Genomic DNA, 22,263 nt, shown 5'->3' with positions numbered 1-22,263 from the left:
GTAGTAGGCAGAAAACGGCAATTTACAAACTCATGGGACTGAAAGTATCTCACATCACACAGTGACCATTAAACACTTTATTGTTTAGGAGGGAACCTTGGAAGGGAAGAAACGCGCCTGCTGGTGTAACCAATGGAAGCATGCTAGGAACAGTTAGTCCTAACAAGCTAATCAGGGTTACTTCCAAATACTTCGGACCCCTTTCTCCAGAGCAAACGGACAAAGATAACAGCTCTTGAAACTCAGATGTGGATCGGTGAAACCAAAGCTAGCACAGGGTGAACCAGGCTCGTGTTGGGCAAGACTCCAAGCTACAAGCTGTGCTGGAAGCACCTGGGGTCAACATGATTCTTTACATTGTAATACAATAAAAAAGGAAACGATAGCGTCCCCCTCTCCCGGAACCCTCCTCCCAACTCCGGGAACATCCACTGAGACTGATACATGCAGGCAATTAGAAGAGGAATCATGTCATTGTCTTGGACCGCGAAGGGCAGAAGGCACCAGTTTTGGTCAGTGTCTATCCAGAAGGATGCTGGGGCTTCCAAGGGTATCTGTGGTCCCTGTCCTCTGCTCTTTGGTGGCTGATGTTTATCCAGAATTAACTAACAGCTCCTGGAAGAAAAAGGAGACAAAGAAAAAGGCAGCAAGTTAGTTATGCAGCTGTTGAGATGGGACTGTTTCCTTCAGAAATGAAGGAGTAATGTTAGCAGGGTGAAAATCCCACAGAATAATCATCAGGTTTTGCCTGCTGTAAAACACAAGACACTCAAGGGGACAGAGGACTGCAGAAGCAAGACAGCAGGTCATGATATCAAAGGCGAGACTGATTCTGTGAACGAGAACATATGGTCAGTTGCAAAGGATTAGGGTTTATAAATCTGATGGCCTACAGCAGAAGAGAAAGGCCACGGTCTCAGGTAAGCCTCAGAGCAGCTGGGTCACAGGAGTACATGTAGTTCCATGCTAAGTCACAGCCTCAGCAGGACACGGGAGCACTTTGATTAGCTGCCATCAAACACGCACACACTGCTCACTCATCCTGGAACAGGATCAATGTAAGAGTGAGCACTAGAGAGGGGAGAAGAAAGAGAGGGACTCGGAGACTGCCCCAACTCATGACATGTTTGACAGCTTCTACCCTATTAAGAGCCAAACCGTCCTAAAATTCAAAGCCAAATCATGCCTGCTTTATCCCCACAGCAACCTCCTGTTTTCTAAGTGATACATCCTCAGATCCTGCAGGTATCTGTGTATGAGCTGTGGATTTCCGAGGGGTAGAACAAACAGGATGCTTTCGACCTTTTTGGGATGGAGATTGCAGAGCATGCTACGGTCTCTTCCTATTTTTATCTTATCAACCCTATAAAGTCAAAGAAATCAAACGAACAATGCCATCAGCAGCGGACGAGAACGTACCTGCCACCAGCTGTAACACCTCTCCCTCTGAGGATCTGGGGTATTTGTGTTGGACCCTACTTCAAAACCTAGGTAACGAGCTCTCATGCATCAGCAATGGCATCTTTGTATCAATGAACTGCTGGTGTAGCTACACCATCAGCAGAATTGCATTGGGTGAGCCGGTCAACATGCTACTTTTTCCTCATGCTCTGCATAGGTGCAGTTCCATTTTGCAGAGTAGACACTACTTACCCATGTTAAGAGGACACTGCTGAAGCCAACTACAGAAAGACAACTGAATAGTTAGCTGCATGTGGTCTCACCACCCATTTCTACTAGGGCTGGATTTGAGCTCGGTTCTACTTTCTAGACACTAGCCTTTCTGAGAAGAGAAGCTGTGCTTCTTTGAATGTGAATCAGAAAGGAGAACACCACAAAATAATAACACTAGTGCACTTGGCAATATCTGTCAGAAGGTGACGATGTCGTTTGGGCTACTTCTGCCTAGCAGGCTGAAAATCACTGCCTAATACCTGCAAGGTCAGCATATTGAGTCTGCACTGACCATGCATCTCCAAAGACAACCCCATCTCTAACAACAATGAACTGGAAAAGCTTCAAAGGACTCAAAAATAAAGAGAAAATTGTTTGCCAAATTATTTAGACAAAGCTTATCCAGAAACGTGACAAATGAACCGTCAATATTACTCGACTGACACTAATTTTCCAGGTAATTTTTCTCATTATTAGTGGCTTAAAAGTTTTGCATGAAGCAATACATTTTAAAAACTCCAGTAGCACTCACCAACTTGTAATGAGCGAAGCAGCAACAACTCGCAATCACTTTTGCAATAAAGTAATTTGCTGTATTCACACTGTAACACTTCAGTGAAGTGTTGCGGAATGCTACATTTTGTGAAACAGTCACTGATGTGGCCACTCTGTGGTTAACCCTTATGGAAGACAGTAAAACCTTTTTCTTTAAGGTCATTTTAAAGAATATCATAGTTACACAATTTCACGTTCAAAATCATAACTACATATTATTACTCATTTCAGGAGAAAATGCAAACAGCCAGCACTTGACCTCAATCAAATCTTTCCAGCCTAACCTACCCACATACCAGGGACGCATTGAGCTGGAGGCTCACAAGCATTCCTTGTGCAAAAACATCAGGTTCCATCTCACTCTGGATGACTAAACTTTCTCAAAATCTTTTGCACGGTGAGCACTGGACCCAGAACTGATGGGCTGCCAGGCAGGCCAGACACCAATTTCCTGCTGCGCAGCTCTCACCACGGGGAGCCTGTGTGAACGAAGGATGCAGGTAACGATACCGTCGATCAGCCCACGCTGCCTCCCAGTAGTGGCCTGATACAATTACATCGAAGACCAGCCTGTGCCGGATGGAGCAAGTAATTAATGTCCCCTCCCTCATCAGGGACATGGAGTGCTCATGAAGGTTATCGGGTTGGCATTTCTTGGGAGCTGAAGCACTCCCAGTACAAACAGCCTGCACAGAGGGATGGCTTTCCCAGCTGTTTCAGGTTTTACCTGCTCAGATGTCAATCCAGATCTTACAGCATTTGCCATGCCAGTATAGACCACTACCATCCTGAACCCTCTAATATTGCTAAGGTTCAATTTACAAAGAAAGCGAAACCAGAGTACAGTCTCTGGCTGGCTATGAACCCGTGCTCCTCTGATCTTCTGCAGAACATGCCGTGTGGTGCAGGCGTAGTTCACAGCTAATGCTGGAAGCCAGAGGTCTCCTCTGCCAGCTACTGCAGAGCATCACACAGCCCTTGCATGCTGCACAGTGAAAGCTCTGTAGGCCTCATGGTCCGAGAGCCCATCATATAAGTCTATGCTTGTTAGAATACACATATAATTGTTTTCACTGTTCCTAGGCCATCAGTTTATAAACCTGTGGCTAACTGCTTAAAAGCACAGTTGCATCAATTTCATGCCTCACATGCTGTGTAATAGCATGGAAGGATGCCGTACTTCTAAGACTAAACCCATGCTTTGCTAAGCTAACCACTTACACCAGCGTTTTAATTCCACCTAGCATTGCAACCATGCCAATACAGATTTGGCACCCCTTCATTTCCTTCCAACCTGGAATCCTCCCTGCAAGATGCCACCAGGTTGCTACAACACTTACCTTGAGCAGAAGGAGCCAGGAAAGGAAGGAGAAGCCTTACCTCTCCTACATGCCCTCATTGCATATGCACCAGACAAGTTGCATATGCAACAAGTCCAGGCAGCTTGCAATCACAAGCTGTTACCACACGACAGGATACTCCCAATTAATTGAGTTGAGGCTCAGCCTGACGAAGTTCAGTGCCTCATCACAAAATAACTGCCCCACAGTTGGCATTAGCTGCTCTCTGCTGCAGTTTTAGCAGAACAACAACTCAGGAAACAAGCAGCCTTGGAGAGTGCACCGCACACTCACTCTAATGAGAGGGGACGGTGCCCTTCTTGCACAGGGAGGGTAGATTCTTGTTAAAGCCACCGCCAATGCAATGTCAGGTAGACACCGGGATCCAGTCTTGATGAGCTCCAGCCCAGCACCTCTACATACAAATACAGTGTCAATGCAAAGGGGTCCATACAAAGGCAATTCCTCACAGCTGTGGCTGCAGCACAAACAGGAATGGCGGTCTGTTCAGTCCTGACAGCAAATCCAGCCAGAGCGCACGCAGCACTCTCCTCCACGCCTCTCCTGGCAAGCGGGACCTTGAGCCACTAACCCATGCTCTTCCACCACCATGAGACCCGGCTTGGGAATTAACAGCAGTCAAAATTGGCTGGCGGCTCAGCTGACACAGCCCACCACTTTGCAGCACCTGTGGGGAAGCCAGTAGCTTTCCAGTTCTGGTTCCAGTTGAGTGAGGAGAAAGGGTCGAGCTCTGCAAGTAGATCCACTCCACAAATCTCACCCCTGCTGAGAAGGGAGTCCAGTCAATGCCCAACACAGTCCTTCGCCCGTAACAGAAAGCTGAGGCCTTGGTACCAGCATCAGGGCAAGCAAGTCTCGGCAAGATTTTCTAGGGCACCGCTCTCTTGTCTTCCTCCTGTTCTTTCTTTCTCAGTCTGCATCCCAGCATAGGAGCTCAGGGCTGCCTGGCGAGCCCGCAGCATCCTCTCTGCCTCCCGCAGTCGCTGGCTAGCTCTGCGCCTCGGCTCTTGGCCTCGCCGGAGGCTCACAGCCAGTGGAGGAATCTTCCTCCGTGAAATCCCAGACCCTGAAGAACTTCCTCCCTGTTTGCCAGAGATGCTGTTTGCCAAGCCTCAGCTGTGCTAAGACATATTTATTTAACCAGCCTTTAGTCTCATGGGGTAAACCCTGCAAGTTTCCTCCAGCGAGTGCCTTACCTTTGTTCTAATATTCCCTTAAGCAGTTGCACCACTGTGCTCACACATATGGGCACTGTGTAGCTATGAAGAAATCAGAAAGCAGATCCCCATGATAAATGACTTGGTGCATTTGGAGTGTCAGTGACAAAGTAGAAATTAATCTCCATAGTTCCTAGTTCCCTGCTGCATGCAGGCAGCTCTCAAAACCAGAATACCTGTTGACACATAGCAGACTTCAGTAACGTGACCACACAACTTTTTCATCTCAGTTAGTCTGGAAAGAGGCCCTAACTAAATACAAAAATCCTGACCTGTCCCAAGATGGGTGTTCAAGGCCTTTCCACCGGATAAAGCATTTGTTGCGGGGCTATTAGCACCCCAAAGCGCTGCAAGCGACATTTGAGTCACTTTGGTTTGATGTATGCTGTAGGTATTTTTTGGTTATGTGCAATTTGTTCTGTTACATTCAGGGTATTGGCTATTTTGTGGAGCAGCTGTGCTGACTAATGGATCACAGCACTTCTGTGCCATATAGTTATTGCACAGAAAAGCCTCTCTGTCTCTCTCATCCTTCAGGAGTCCAACAGTTGCTGTCCTTGGGTTAGGAATAAGAAGGGGCAGGAGTATGCCTGGCAGCAACAAAAAACATTAATTCAAAAAGCTATGAAGAGAGTTTTGTTTTCCCTCTTCTCTGTACTGGTGTTAATAGCTTTGCAAAGCAGAGAAGTTCACCCAATGACTTCTTGGCTACTTCCCCAGATGGTGTCTTCAAAGCTGGCTTGACAGCAGAAAAGACGCCTTTCAAAAAACTCACCAGACGCATTATCAGAACACCCCAGAAAGTGCTTTCACGTGGAAGTCCCCTGGTCTACATACCCCACCAACAGAGTGCAAGGAACAGAAACAGTCTTTCTGGTTTCCTCTCCCCCCTCCTCACTCTCCTTTGACTCACAAGAGCTGACACACTGTTTGCTTTGCTCTGCCTTGACACTTCCCCATTGCTCTGCATCACCCGAATACGAAGTTATTTACTAGCACAACTAATCTCTAGCTGTTCTGAGACTCACCTGTTTGTTCATGCATTATAACATTGATTTCCTCCACACAATTGTTCTGATCATTGTTCTAACTCACAGAGAGCTCCCGTCATTAGCCTTGCTTAACAGGAAATGTTTTGCCACTGACTGAGCAGCTCTGCAGTTACTAGACTGCACAAAAAATCATCCCGGCTGGGGGGCTGCGTCTCCCTGCTGAGCTGGTAGCCCCAGACATCGCAGTAGGGAACAACGCTCAATGCTTTTGATTTTGGACATGGGCTAGAAAATACCGGGGCCAGGAGGAACAAACACCGCTCTACAAAGGGCCACTGCTGAAAGGATGGCTGTTAATTAATCGGCATACAAACTGAGGGCAGTTTTTGTTCAATCAATGTTAATTGCATTTAATCTCGTTCTCACCATTAAGAAAAGCCAACAGGCCAAGCTGATGTTGCTAGTGCCTGACATGCAGATTCCACCCACGTTTGGGAGGCAAGGCAGGAGGAGAAAAGTAATGGAAAGAAAGGAAATAACCCTTCTTCACCCCTTCTGCATCACTGCACAATTTCATCGGGTCTGTTCCATTATTTAAACAATTTTTGTTTTCCAATAACATTACAGAGGAGCTCAAAGGATGAATATCAGACATGGAGCATTTCACTACTAGTTATTCTTGCTCTCCTGGGTACTAGCTTAGAGCTTTGCTAACCTACGCTGCCCTGGCTATTGTGCTTCTGTGAAGGACTGAAATACAGAAAATCACTTATGTGAAGTGGTGTCTGCTTTTTAGTCCCAGGCTGGTCCCAACAGACCTGCCAGTGCCCCTCAATATGACCTACAACTGCTGACTGCCACCTTCCATCAGCTCCGCCAAAGTCTTTCTCCTCACCTTGCTACTGACCACAACTCCACACCAAAGCATGCTGAAGTCTGTCTTCCCCTGACGTCTTTTATAAGACAAAAAAAGCAGGATTTGCTATTAAACAACCTCTGACTAAATTTGCATTGTAAGTCAGTGCATGTTTGAAGCCTGAACTTCCCAGGTAAACCACTAGGGCATCCACTAGCAGTTTGGGTCTGATCTGGGGACTGTGCCACTATCTGCCCAGTCACCTGCTTGGGAAACAGGAACGATCCTCTCGTCTCTGCAGGAATCAAGCCTGGGGGCAGAGGGGCAGCTTTTGTAGCGCAGGAAGCCCAAAGTGGCGGATTTCATGACTACTGGCTTATTGCTTCTGCAAGTGCCTTGCGTTTTTCCAAATCAGTATCAACAACAATCATCATCAAGACCGGGCTCTGTCGGCACCTCTCCCCTGTGGCAGCACACAACACTTGCCCAAAGCCAATGCTGCAGTTTATCATAGATTTTCTTTGTCCCTCGACAAATGTTAGTCCCATTGCCTCTCACCGCATAAAGTGGACATATCGCAAGTGCTGTGAAGGACTGGCTGAGTTTTAAGTGGTCTGAAATGGCTCCACTAGACTTGGTCAAGATTGCTTTAAAATCATTTCCCATTAGGACTGTGACCCTCTCTTTTTGCAGTCAGCATAATGACTATCTCAGGGGAAGATAATTACATCCCACTATCTATACACATCAGAAAGTATACACTACAAACACTACCGTGCCTTTCTGGAATGAGCAAGAGAAGGCAATGCAGGAGGAAAAGGAGATAACACTGGATGCCCCTCCATCCCACAACTGGAGTCACCCCAAGCATTTCGCAAACTCATGGATTAGCCCCTGGGAGGGATAAAGGGATCCAGAAGGCACAGAATGTTTCTAAAGCAGAACAACGACAACTTGTACAAATCCAGCTCTGGTTTTGTGAGGATTAAAATGAACTTCACCCAACTGTGAATATCCGTTTCCAGAGCCAAAAGAAATGGAAAACCACTTACTGATGCAACAGCATTTCATTATTTCAAACCCTAAGCCCAATGCTTCCAAAAATTAAGGACAGGCAACAGCAATGTTATTGCTGGGGGACATCAGCTGCAGGGGTTTAACTGCTAAACTGCCAAACCACGCTCTGAGCGCAATGTAATGAAACAGTATACACAAATAAAGGCAACTTCTCCATATTCTCATTCCTGCTTTTATCCTGCAGCCCCCAGGATAATCGGTGGGAAAATAAAAGGAAAAAATAATCCCAGAAGCCAAGAGACTTTGGATTAAGTTGTATAAATGACCTGTTACCTCCTAACACAAGGAAGAAAGAAATGCAATAAATACCTGCAAAGCCATTCCAGTATTTCGGATTAAATGGATTACAGAAATGGAAAGTACATGATGCAAGATGTTATAAAACAAGACGCCAGGAAAGTGCAGGAATTTGAATCAGGCTGGCAAATGATCTCTGCAGACTATTGAGGAAAATTAATAGAGAGAAGGGGTAGAGAAAGGATACAGTAAGAATACTGACTGATGAACACTGCTGTTAGGACGTGGAAATTCAGGATGTCAGACTTCCACTTAAATCTACTTCAGTCCTGGAACAAAAATAGCAAATCCTAATGTTAAAAAGCACTGGAAGTAGAAAAGTCAGATATGCCAAGCCTCATTTCAGGATAGGTTTCCCCTGTGCATCCCTCAGGATTGAAGTTTGTGACTTTAATTATTCCTGGAACATTGTGTATATAAGGGATTCAATACAGGGATTACGAGCAGGATCCTCGTTATAAGTGCCACTTCTCAAACAAATTACACTTCGCTGGATGTCAGTAACATACACAGGAAAACAAGTTAGATAAAGGCAGCAGGACAGCAAGATACAGACCCGGTGCAAGTAAATTTCATGAGGTCACCCAGAAAAATAAAGACACTTAGAACATAAACTCCTACAACGTTTCTAATTCCACAGCGCATTAAAGCTTTGCATGACCCAGACACAGTATACCTTCAATACACCAGTGACTCCACACAAGTCTGAGACCAAGCCTAGCTGAAACATGCTTTCTTGTGAAGAAATGCCATCAGGGTAAGGATGGAAGAAAAGAGAGACAGATGATAGAAAGAGCAACCCCAGTTGTCCTCTGAACTCCTAGAGATCACCCCATGCCATCCCTTGCCTCTGACTGTTCAGAACCAAACACGGATGGATGGGAGAAGCCAGGGAGAGAGGATGTCATTTTGTTTGGAGATACATACAGCAGCTCCTTGGCTGCAGGGCTTCTTCACAAGCTGATCCCAACTTTACATACTGCATTTTGCCTTTCCAGATCTCATCCTGGAACAGATTATTAACCTGCACTAGTTCTAACAAACATGTCTAACTCCAGGAATTTTCATGAAGATGGAAGCACAGGAAAGTCCAGTCCTTGGGTAGAGGGCAAAGAGCTGCTGAAAACACTTCACAACCCCTCAGCTACGGCACTGTGCCTCTGAGATGAGACCTTAATAGCTGTTGTTAAATACTCATCCTGGGGATTTCACCTGCCACTTGCCAGTGTTACTAAACCCTGCAGTTTTCCCATGCACTACAGGAAGGTAAGCACTGCCTGGAGGGCATGAGCCAGAGTCCTAGGCTCTGTTGTCAGACTCCTCCCAGCTTCGCCTAGCAGCTGTAGATAAATCCCCATATCGGTTTCCCTTTCTGTACACAAGAGTAATGCTACTTAAAAACCACACAGAGGTACAATAACTATTCACCAGCAGAAGATGCTAAAGAAACAAAAAAAAAAAAAAAAAAAAAAAAAATCACACAGTCCTCAAGGGATCCATCCCTCTATATAATTTGCATTTAGGCTTCAGGGGAATTCTAGTACTTTACCTTGTCCCTTTCTGCCTTGCTTTAGCAGGCTCCTGCACTGGATAAAGAGATTTCCTTTCCAGGTGGGGGTAGCATGTCCACATTTAAAGTATGGCTCACTTCTGTCTAGTCCAGCTTCATATACCAAGCACAGAGGCAGGAAGAGACTTCTCCAGATACCCTTTTTCTATGCCTAATTCTATTTCTGCTCAGTGATACAGTGAAATTCTACGCAGAAGTATTATGAGCTTGACTGGCTTTATTTGTTTAACAGTTCACATTTTCATTAAGCTGTTGCTATTCGGCAGCCAGTAATTTTATTTGTGTGATAGCCATATTCATCTTGTCTGTATGGGTGTAGATGTCGCTCTCCTTTTCTTCTGGCTGAAGAGGCAAAAATCAGCAATGAGAGAGGCAAGAGAGGACTGAGAATTCTCATGTCTGTTTGCAGATAGATGTGGGATATAACTTCTACTTGTTTTTGTGAAACACCTCCCATAGACTAGCATCACAGTAAAGAGCCTACAGGTAAATTAAAAAAAAAAAAAAAAAAAAATTATTGGGAGGCTACCTCCACTGCCCAGACACAAAACCAGAAATTGAAATATCTTTTAGCAGAATCAGCCCATTTGACTCAGCACTGCAACTCTTCTGCACCAGCAGCTTATTGCTGACCAAGCATTTACGGTATTTGAGTATCAGATTTTAAAGAATTAATTACATGTCTAACTCTTGCCAATCTTTAAGTATCTTGAAATATCTGGTCCCAGGAGCTGCAAGCTCTGATTAGATCATAAGGAAGAGAAGTCTGGCTGGTTGGCGTGCACCAAGCCCCAATTAGACAATCCTCTACCAAGTTCAAGCAACCAGACAGAAAAATAACAGGCGTTTTGAAACGCTAATGACCTGAACAGAGACAGTCAAATGATTCAACCACACCTCTTAGATAGAGGTTTCAGAAGTCACCCAAGAAACCCTAAGCATTTCACTCTGCCACTCCCTTTTTACAACATCAAGGAGCCAAGGAGCTGGAAAGCCCTGCCTGCTTTGTGAGCACTGGGGAGGGAATCCACAGTCCCGGCAGGAGGGCGCTGGGTGTTCCCACTGAGCATGACACACGGACTGGAACAGAGAGGCTGTGGACGGACTGGGAGGCCACGGAAACGTTCAGTCATGCGATTACGTGCTGATGCCCGACCACAGGCACACCCAGGCAGCAACCTGCGTGAAGCTGCATGCTCAGCCCTGAACGCAGAAGCCTTCATAGTCAGTATCTCAGGAAGATGGATTTGTTCTGAGCAACTGCCCACCGGCGCCCAATATAACCAATGCAATTAAGAGAACAGCAGATAAGATGCCCTACAACCTGAAACATGGATCTGAGCAAACAAAGGGAGAATGGTGAACACCAGGAGATGCATCTTTATTTCTCAATCAATGTCTCCTCCTGCATAAATTCCAAATCCTTCTTTCAAGATTAAAAACCTTTACCAAGTGAAAAACAAGCTCAGCATTTCTCTAGCTCCTTCCTGTCCCTTTCCCTCTTCAGAGGGCACCCTGGTAGAATACCAGATGCTGGAATAAGCCACAAAAGCCTCCTAAATAATTATCTCCCATTTCCTCCACTGCAAATTTATAGTTCTGCATCTGTGTCAGGACAGAGACCTGCTTCCATCTGTCTTACAAAGAGGACCTAAAGGTGGAATGTTTAACGGGAGCATTTGAAAACGTATTAAGAGACTGGAAAAGAAAGCGACAGTTTATAAGTGTGCTGTTCACTTGTCTTGTGGATGCTGGTCAAGTGGAGGGGGAGCTTTCTTTTTTTTTTTAAATATGACAAATTATGCTGGTCCCATCTTGTAATTTCCCTCACCGTGCAGCATGTCTGTTCATGATAGATACCAGTGCAGCTGCTTAGGTGTCCATTTATCTGCTAGAAAAGTATTGTCTATTTGGAACCAACTCATCCTAAAACAGTAGCCCCAGAGGCGGAGAAAGAAAAGGGAGGGGGAGAGAGAGACGAGGGAGCTGTAGACTGGGAATATGTCCATGCTTCTGCTGCAAAGGTTCTGGCACAAAGCAAGCATCATATTTAGTTTTAGCTACATCCTCTCTTCCCCCCTCCTAGACCATTCTTTTCTAGTGTCACTCAACACCTCTTTACACCCTCTTCCCACAAAGACCTTACCACTAACGTACACTTAATTTCACACTTGCCACCGGTGGAAACAAAGCAAGCCCACAGCCTTCTTCCACAGGTCTGTGCCAGCGCAGCGGAGCTCTCAGGTCCCAAACTGAACAGTTTGCCGTTTAAGACAGATAACATTTAAAAGAAAAACAAAACACATAAGGGAAGGAAAAAGAGAGACAGAAAGGGGGAGAGAGAAAGAGAAGGACCAAAAAAAAAGGCAATCAAAGGGTATTTATATTTTGTGTTTAAAGAGACTTTGAGCAGGAACTTGCCAATTTTCTGTAACCAGGATTAGAACAGAACAAACTTAAACACTTTGTCCTTCTGCAGAGCCCTACGAGCTGAATTTCACTCTCTGCAAAATGGCCAATATAGAAAGAAGCTCATAAATCCCTGTGACGTAAGTAACTTCACATTACTCTTGGGGAAACAGAGGCAGGGACAGATTCATTAATCCAAGTAAATGAATCTGTGAAGCAGTCTGGATTTCTGAATCCCCATAATGTCCCACACAAGAAACAGCACCCGGGGCCCAGCAATCTCCATGCAACGCTGGCTGGCACAAGCAAAGCAAGACACTTGAACGGATGAGAATGTTTTTAGAAAGGAAAAGTACAGTCATTAAACCACACCTGCCCTAGCCATGTAGCATGTGTTCTTATTAAAACATGTTTTATTAATTTAAAATACCTTCTACCATTTCACTCACTGCATTGTTAATACCAAAGACCAAGGTCACATCTGTAAGACACTGCCTCAGAAACCTGCTGAGTAGCAGAGAGCTGCAAAACCTGTCTGAACAGGTGGGTACATATTCCAGCGGCTCAGCACTGCCAGGGTTAGCCTGCTGGTAATACCCAAGCTAGCAAGGTTAGAGCTGGCTTTGATATGTCCTCATTATTCTGCAGCCTAGGCATATCCTGAGAGGATGTTGCTACAGGCTGGTACTCTGCCTCTGGCTTACCAAATAGAACTTCCATGTGTGTGCAGAGGAAACCTAGGTCTTTTAAAGCTGTTTAGACAGTTATATGTACACAAAGAGCTTTGTAAGACTTTTATATTAAAGAATTGTTAGAACGAGCACTGAATTAAAGACTTACTTTTAAGATAAGCAACTGGCCCTTAAAAAATGTCTTTTTCTTTTTTTTTGGGGGGGGGGGGGGGGGGCGTAGGGTTTCTTTCTTTGTTTTGAAAATAATGAAATTCCACATGTAAGATGGTATCAGTCAGTTGAGCTTAAATTGTAAAAGGTAGTCGTCATTACTGTGACTTAAAACTGAGACTTACATTCAGAAAGCTCAATACTTACTGTCTCCCAAAATTTAAGTTCACAGAAAGACTGGCTGCTCCTGCAGGTGGAAGGCTAATCCTGCTACCATCTCTTATCCACAACAGGTCCACAGCTGCATTCTCACACATGAATGGTCCTCAGTGGATCTGCTGACAGCCACCAAAGCACCACCCCTGGATGATGCTGACCAAAGGCCTCCAAGCACGAGGCTCTGAATTATGCAAACTGGGTCCAGCCCCACTGACACCAGCCAGCCTTAGCTTTTCAACCAGCCTGGGAAGGAAACACAGGCATGTAAGCACACATACACACCTCCTAGCCCACCCAGCACGGTGGGGGGGGACAGGCCAGCCACTTGATTTTCAGAGAGCTTTTCCATTTGTCCCCCTCTACTTAATGCAGTGTTCGAACAGACAACCCGCTCCCCTTTCATCTGCTCTGCGGTGGCCATTTCTCCAGAGCTGCCCATCATTTCCTTATCAAGCAGTAAAAACGTAGCATCACTAGAGACACAGCTCAGCCTTGCTGAGATTTCACTCTCTCAGCAGGTTGTAAATGCCCCTATAATGTTGGATTTTTTAATCTTGTGTTATTATTACCCACGGCTGCCATTCAGTCTACAGAGAATAAAGCGCCAAGGCTTTCAGGACCCACACAATGGCTCTGTGCATTTGCCAGCGGTTGGACAAACAATACCTCTGTGTTTCAGCTTTATTGGAAACCTTTCTGTTGTAGGAGTGTGACTGCATGTGTCCCTCTGCTCAGGCAATGCAGAGGTGCGAGCATGTGCCTACGAATTCATTGGTGATTTCAGGAGCACGTGCCTCCACAGCTGCCTATAGAACCAACATGAAAGTGTGCGGGCAGCTGCCTGTGAGCCTACGGAAGGACAGAGATACAGGCCGGCAGAGCCAGTCTTCTCTACAGATCAACCAGGGAGTACAAAGCTGAACAGGGCCCCTCCATGAATAATTACATTCATCCCTGCATAAACGGTGTTGCCGGCTCATATAGAAGTCTGATGATGTATGACATAACTATGAAAATGTGAAAGCTCTACTTCCCCGAATCACATTCTTACATGAAATCTTGGCTTCTACTTAGAATTAAAGAGCCTGAGATCCTCCTGTTTGCAAGGAAGGCTTGAAAAGTGGAACAACTGAAAAAGCACAAATTAGAATGCAGGGCTCTTCTAATTTGGGGAGACTGATTGTTTTGGTCGGTTTGTTATTGCTTGCAGGGGACACTGCAGATGTGTGAACTCTCACAGAGTTGCATATATTCCCTTACTCAAGAAAACGTGCCATGCTGCACATTCTTCACATATTCAAAATCCAAGAGAGAAGTCAGAAACTCCCCCAAAACCACAAGGTTGACTTGTAAAACTATTTAGAAATGCACTGGGGTTATTTCATTTGCCTTCTGGTTTTAAGCACCTGAGTCACATTCTCATACCACTGCTGTCTAGGCAGAAGGGCTAGGTTATTTTATTTATTCTTTTTTTTTTTTTTTTTTTTAATAGAAAACCAGAACTAAGATTCTCATGTACTTGTAAAACTTCAGGAACAACTCCACAAAACTAGGGCAATAGAAAACATGCCAAATACTTCAAGGCTTGGCAGCAGTGAGTGCCTGCCTGTCTCTTCGTGGCAGGAGGAATAACTGTCTCAGCCAATGTTTCCAAGTAAGAATGTCTCATCCCGATAGCCTGTGTACATATAAAACACCTATGCTGTCAGCTCTCCAGGAAGAGACCTTGACATTTTGCAGAAAACCACATCCCCATCTCCCCTGAATATCAGCAGAAGGCAGAAAAACCTGGTAGATCTGAAAATGTAAGAATCAGGTGCTGCCTTCAGCAAGAATTAAAGTTAAAATGGAAGAGGCAGTGGTGAAATGAGCACAGGCCAAATCACTGGACTTGCAGTACCAAGGAATCGACTTGAGGTTTCCCAGACCTGTGTCCACAGCTGGCCTGTCCCACTCCCTCTCTCGTGAGACAAGAGAAGAGATACTTTGAACAGGACGAAACTGAGGCTTTGCTAGCTTAAAAAGAATAAATAAAAGGTGAATGGTTTCAGCACATACTGTATTATCATTGCAATATGATGTGCCTCAAAGCGCCCGGAGAGATAAACTGCAACCCAGTCTCTGAGCTCTAACTTTATGGTAACTGGGCTGGCATGGGAAGATGAGTTCTGCTCTCTGCAGACAGTCACTGGATTGCCATGTTCTCTTCCCAAAAAGAGTAATGACGTGCCCTGAGAGCCTGCGGAGGTGTCAGAGAAACAGATGCTGTTAGACCCTTTGCAGGCCAAAGACAGATTAAGAATAACACAATATCAGCATAACAGTACGTTACCAACAGCCTTGCAAGTGCTAAGAAGTGGAAGCTGAGCGAAGGCTGTGACACCTGTCTGCATCGCTGCCCTGCTATTACTGCCTTCCAACTTCCCGCACGATCCAAGTGTCCAAACGGCTTTGAAGCAAGAAACAGCAAGACAGGCAGGTGAATCTGAACTCCGATCAACTGTCTGAAGAGACGGTATGAATACCTTATATTTCAGTAATACTTCTCATCCACAACATTTCCGAGACATCCATTCAACCTCAACACTCCAAACCACAGAAGTAATATCTGCCCAGGTAGAGATGGGCAAATAAACACAAGTTAAATGACTGTTCAAGGTCGTCCAAGGACTACGAGAGAGACACACACGTCTAGCAAGTAGATTACTCTTTCCTTTTGAAAGGCACACAGACACACACACACACGCACAGGGGATTGAAACTGCTTAGCCAGGTGTGGAGCCTGCTGTGATCAACGCAGCTTCACTGAGCAGCGACTCTTCTCGCTGCTGTTTAGCTGGTGCTAAAACGTAAAAAGCAAACCTTTATAACAAAATTCATTCAAACAGATGCAAACAGGGATGGGGGATTTTGCATCTGGGCTAAGTTACTACAATCTACACATCCTATTTGTCTGCTAGTTATTAAATTACCCACAAGCCATCAACAATTCAAGTCTCTCTCCGAGAGGCAGAGATTAACTAGGAATTGCTATGCAGAAATGCTGCTCATCTCTTCTCTAGTGAGATCAGCCTCATGATGAGTTGCGGACATTTGGGAACAAAGGTGAGCTTTCCTGCAAGAAATGAGAGGCACAGAAAGATGGGAAAACGCTGCTACGGGGAGAAGAGGATTTGCAAGGCAAGAATCTATCAGGAATGGTTTCACACACACTGCAAACCACGAACTCTGATCAAATGCACTCATGTATCTGGAGCACAGGAAGCCGCACTTCTGTCCAAGCACTAATGCAAATGAGATTTTCAGTGAAAGACAATGAAGCCAGTATGTAAATATTAATTTAACAATCTAGTTGACACAGCCTCAGCTGATCTATAAATAGCTGGTTTATTAGCAGGTGATGCTGAAGGCAGCTATCTTGGCTCCTCTTCCCACAATCCCCTGTGCCATCTTGTTTTTATTGACCCCAGAGACACAACGATTCTTAACTGTATGCAGCTTGCTTCTCCACCACTACCTGCAGAGTAGCTACAAACACTTGACAATACAATACATATTTATCAAGGCCCTTACATGACAAGGATCCTGCGGCACTACGCGCACAATGGCTCACAGTCCTCAATTAAAGAGAGCAAATGGTTTAGAAAAATAGAAAAATCATGCAGCCTTGCTTTTAAGGAGAAGGCGGCTGAGGAGCTGGTCATTCAGGTACCATCAAGCATTTAGGGAATGATTGACAAAGAGCCAGAGACAGGCACTGTCCATCCACATTTACACTGCACACTTTGCAAACTAAGCATCTAGGATAGCAACACCTTTAATAACCCTAGGCCACCAAAGAAGCATTTTGCCATCTCAAGGTGTCAAAATCCTGATCTCCCTCCACAGCTTTATTTTATCTGGAATTATTATTTTATAATGCATAATAAATCTTACCATTCTTTATTATCTCTTTGGGCCGCACATGCAGGAATCCCTTCTTTCACAGAGGCATGAGACAGCTATTTAACAGCAGACAGCAACACCACACCAGAGTTTAAGGCCAGCAGTCAAGAATATTGTATCCTGGTAAAACTGCTGCGGCATTTGCATCAACACAAGAGAATTGCCCTGACTGCAGTACGGCCAGCATCCATAGAAACCACGTGAATTATGATGTTTAAGGCTATTCACGTGGATTTGTATATATTCTCCAGAAGTCTTTTAAGGCCTCAGTCTTCCTCTTGCTGCAAAGAACAGTGACAACATACTTTACGGGTTGGGCTTGTAAATAGGCAGATTGAATTAGAGGAACAGAATGGACTTTGTTATCCCTCCCTCCCACTTGCTTCAAGTTTCTGAAGAAACCTTCTGAACACAAGAAGTTACTATGTTTCTCCCAGCCATATGATAAGCAGAAAGAAAAAATTAAAAACCACACAATCAACACTTTTTTTCCATAAGGTCCATCATATTCTTTCAGCCTGCACAGTGGCAGGCTCTAAAGTTTACCCCGACATGGAACCTGCTGTGCCGGGCACTGCATCAACCCCGGCAAGGGCAGAGCCTGCACTCGTGATGGGGAAGCCGACGCTGCAGTCGGGAGCGTGGACGGAGGTGTACCTGAGCTCTGCTGGCAGAGTCCAGGGACGTACCCTGCACACAGCCCACCCCGCTGCTGCACCCTCACTTCTCAGCACTACACAATCGATTAGGCGATAAGCACGTCCAGAATACCGACTTGCGCTGCCACGGCACGGCAGATAGGCTCTAAAAGATCACAGTGATCTGTGCCAATAGCAGTACAGTTCCCTACGCAGCAGGTTTGGATGCAGGACTGTTTCTTCATTTGTCTGAACAACAAATCTTTACAAATTTTGTTTTAAGAAGTTTTAAATACAAGGATTAAACTGATATTTATATGACTGCAACCCTGTGATGGTCTTACAGTCTGGTTTTTAAGACCATGAGGGACTGTGGAAAGGAAACATTTGCAATAAGTTCACTTACTAAACTGTCTTTTCCAACTGGACATACTTCTGTTTTCCATTATTTATGGAAATAAGATAGAGAAGTTTGACTTAGCAGAATAGAAACTTAAAATAAAGTCATGCTCAGAAACCCTGCAGATTTTAGCAAGAGAAGGGCTACACATTGTCAAATTGATCATAAAGAAAGAAATTTGTTGTCCTCATTAATCAACTAGGAAAAAACTAGTATAGTAGTAGATTTGCAATCATCTTTACTATATTATTTACTCTAACAAAACTGTCATGAATCTAATAGCAACAGACTCAAGCAGCACCAAGGAAAAATGGAAACATTTACATAGTTCAGTAAATGCAAGATGCTGCAACAAGGCATCAAAATAGCCTTCCCAGGAGAAATCCACACAGTTGCTGTCTCCTTTGATGTAAAGCTGCATATAAACCTGCAGTGCCAAGTGACCCAAAAGAAGCTTGTTCTCTTTCTTCCCCAAACCTCTACATGCGCCATTTCCTGCAGCTCCTGCAAAGTTGCTCCTTCCTTTGTCCGCTGTCTCCTTTCCATATCAGCATATCCACTGGACAGATCCTTGATTTCACAGCCCAGCCAGCTGTAATCCAGGAGCACTTACGAGCCAGGACTTGAAGAAAAGTTTAACTAAGTTTGGTTCTCTCTGAAGTAAATTTCGAGCAACTAGAGCACAGATGAAATCCAACTTATCCAGAGTAATTCTTTCTTCACACTTGTTTAAACATGGTCACTCACTGAGGACAGACTGGCAGCCTTCTCTGTGGGTTGTAGGCTCCACTGCACTGCTAGGAACTGCGCTGAGACAAGTCCACATCACACGTCAGTGGAGATGGACTGCGCCCTTCAGCTCTGGGATGGAAAGATCAAACTGCTAGATAGGTTCTTTTCCTTGCCGGGTACCCTGATTTTTATCAACGGGGAAAAGCCAATTAAAGTTGATAAAGACACATTCTCTGCTGATTTTTCCTTACTGCCCACTGCTCGGTGCCAGTATAATGGATAATGCTCTGCCTGTGGGTGTATTTTCTACGATCTGTCAGTTCCGACAGCATTTTGGCACCTGGATAACTCAAGATCTATACCAAGGGTCCAGGAATGCACCATTTCTCAGTAGCTGATGGGTACATTTTTCAGCAGGGCTTCCCTAATTAAAGGGCTAGAAAGAGATGGGATCAGATTGATAGGTTTTGCAGTCCGATGTTTTACGCTTAGTTTGATGAATTATAAATCACCTTTTACAACTTCTGGAACACGTGAGAAAAGCATGCAAGAGAAACTACAGCAATATGTCCAAAATATCACAATATAATTACTTATTTTCAAATTCCACCTCTGTCCCTATGCCAAGACTGTTAAAGACATACTCAAGAAAAGCAACACTAATTGCCTGCCCCCCCCCCCCCCAAAAAAAATAGGATGAAAAAAGAAAACTGATGCTATGAAATGAGACGCTGCTCCTCTGGGGGTACTCCCACATGGAAGTGTTTTGCCCCAGACAGGACACAAAAGGCGCAGCCCTCCTCCTCCAACCATCACCCTAGGCTGGGAACATCGCACTGGTACCGAGTGCCTCACACAGCTCAATTAGCAATCTCCCCTGCCAGACCAGCACAATGTTCTGCCTTGTCCTTGGCTGTCACAGCCTTGTCTCGGGGCTAGAGAAACCACTATCATATTTAATGCCTTGACTTTAATACCTGTAAAACTGTGTGAAGACAATGTATTCTGTGCTGGCTTCATTGTCTCTGTCAGACCCCCTTCCCTATATATAGTGAAACATAACTCCAGAGAGGCCAGTGGCAAGATCTTTCAGCATAACCACAGCTTGTTCTGGTCTTAATGGGATCTGCAAGTACTGAGCTCCTCTTGGCGGGGTGAGGGGAGAACAAGAACAACAGCAGCAGCAAACCCCTAAACCAGGATGTGAAAGCCCAGTATCACAAAGTGAAAGTTCACAGATTCCTTGCTGTCAGTGTGTTGTTCAGACCAATGTAGCCTTAAAGCTATAAAGTCACAAAATAACCATCTGGAATGGGGAAAAAAATATTTGTTGGCAATTTAAAACATGAAATGAAAGAAATACAATGCAGAGCAACCGGGATGTGAAAAGCGTTTCCAGGCACTGAGAGGTTAAAACAATTATTTGAACAGCTGGGAAAATTAAAATGGTAAAATAATAGCTACCCTTCAAAATTCTACAGATGCAAAGAGACTCTTCAATGAATAACTGATAAAGGGGAAAAAACATTTTAAAAGAGAAACTGTTTCACGCATGAAGGTCATACAAGTAACAGCTCCTCTTAAGAACCTGGATTTTCAGACTTGGCAAAAGATGAAGTGGTGGGGGTAACAGCAGCCTTTTACCTCTAGGGAGCCAGGGTCAAATCCTGAATACTCTAAGTTAAACATGAAAGCGACTTTGGGCATATCCTTTCCACGCTTTTTTGGAAACTCTTCCCCACCACAGCAAAAGCAAGGTTACATAAGATCATGCCGCAATTGTTGCAGCACTTTGTCTGTTTTCCCAAGGAATTCTCCCAGCACTGGCACAGCCTCAGTGGCTGCAGCAACTGGTGCAATCAGAGCAGCTAGTTCAGGCAATTTTACTACCCTGTTATCCAGGGCTCCCCCATACACACAACCGCTCTGGTAAGAATGTGGTGGTACCTATTTTTTCAGAAAAAAAAGACAGCCTGTAATGAGCAGCTTGACTATTCAGGAAACATCTATGAGGAAGAATAATGCCAGTCAGGATTGCCATGTATAAGCTGTGTTGTACACAATGCTGCTCATCAGGACAGGGTACACAGACAGACATATCCAAGCGACCCAAAGCTCCAGCAGAGCCATCTTCAGGGCAGAGAGGAGCTGAAAGAACACAGCCAGGGAAGGTCTATCTGCCACCCGGCTCCAGCTACCCTTCTTGTAGGCAATGAATCCTGTCTCTCTACTAGCTATTTTAAAACAAGAAACCAAAAATTTTCAGAAAGTAGAGAAAAAATTGACAACTGAATATGCAGCACTGCAGAGAAGAAATCAGCTGCACAGTGCCAGCTCTTGTTTCCATTCCTCACCCACTTCAAATGCACAACCTCTTCCACATAAATACTGAGCAAACTGTTACAAGGGCAGCAACTGAACACACCTCATCAGAGTCCAAAAACATGGATTCTTTGGCAAAAAAAAGCAGAATCGGAACAGAAGGCCAAATCCATCCACCCCAGCAGTCAATTCTTCTATCATTCACACATATCATTTCCCCAGTCTCCAACTGGAAAGTCTTAACTACTACTTTTTTCATTAAGTCAAAGAAAGAAGTTAAACAGCATGAACACTGAGATCCTCCTACAAGAGGACTTCTTCTATCAAAAGTATTTGTTACTCCTGGATTATTAGAGCATTTCTGAAGAACTAAGAAGTAGCCTCCTCAATCTCTCTCCAGAGTAGAGCCTACTTCAACCTACTCTGAACACAGTCATTGTACTCCTCCAGTTGACAATCACCTGGTATTGAGTCCTGATGCTGTCAGCTATCTCCTCTGATGGGTTAGGCTGCTCACTAATCAATGATGCTAAAAGAAAACATGAAGAAGATGAACCTGCAGCCTCCCTTACACTTCTTGCTGCAAACATCTTGAACACCCCCAGCTACGCAGACCAGGTTTGACCACTTTAAGGATCAGAAACATCTAACAAGTTGCAGAAAAGGAGTAGTTCTTACCCTGTGTCTATGCCAAACCAAAGTACCCTGTGCCACAGGAAATAATACAGCTGACAGAAGTTTTCCAATAGAGGTCTTGACCTTCCCATGGTCCTGAGGGACCCTGTGACACATTTTTACAAGAGTCAGGACGCTGGTATTCTGCCAAACTACATACATTTTGTCTAAACTAAAATTATGACTCCAGCTTTAATTCAATATGCTCTCCTTCACTTCCAATCCTAATCTGCTGGCACGAGCTGTTGGACCGGTAAGCACCTGCCTCTTTTTTGCCCTTTAGGTGACTACGTCACTGTGCTGCCTGAACAGATGCCAGCAGCTAGAGTTGCACAGCAAAACCATTTAGGAAATTCACCAGCTGGGTACATAACCTGCCTTAGCAGAGCTGCTACTTACACTGGGAAACGTGCAAATCCATCTCTGATACTTTGTCATGGTTGTGATAAGAACATGGAACTGGGGTATCCCAGCTTGTCCCT

At 44.7% G+C, this 22,263-nt stretch overlaps 1 protein-coding gene across 3 annotated transcripts in view; it reads right to left on the bottom strand.

Moving 5' to 3' along the window:
- Positions 1-59: 59 nt before the first annotated feature.
- The window catches only part of CHCHD6 (coiled-coil-helix-coiled-coil-helix domain containing 6), a 115,871-nt gene continuing 93,667 nt past the window's right edge, over positions 60-22,263 (bottom strand). For all 3 annotated transcript variants that reach the window (XR_007509257.1, XM_049826165.1, XM_049826166.1), the window contains one exon: positions 60-615. Coding sequence is in view for 2 of the 3 variants with exons in the window: in XM_049826165.1 (XP_049682122.1) it covers positions 592-615 (24 nt within the window). In the remaining variant the exon portion in view is untranslated. The remainder of the gene's footprint in view (positions 616-22,263) is intronic.

The sequence above is a fragment of the Accipiter gentilis genome, chromosome 23 (assembly GCF_929443795.1).
Source record: "Accipiter gentilis chromosome 23, bAccGen1.1, whole genome shotgun sequence".
In the NCBI taxonomy this organism is placed as follows: domain Eukaryota; kingdom Metazoa; phylum Chordata; class Aves; order Accipitriformes; family Accipitridae; genus Astur; species Astur gentilis.
The sequence above is the reverse complement of the archived record's forward strand: the minus strand, read 5'-3'. Positions and strand labels throughout refer to the sequence as shown.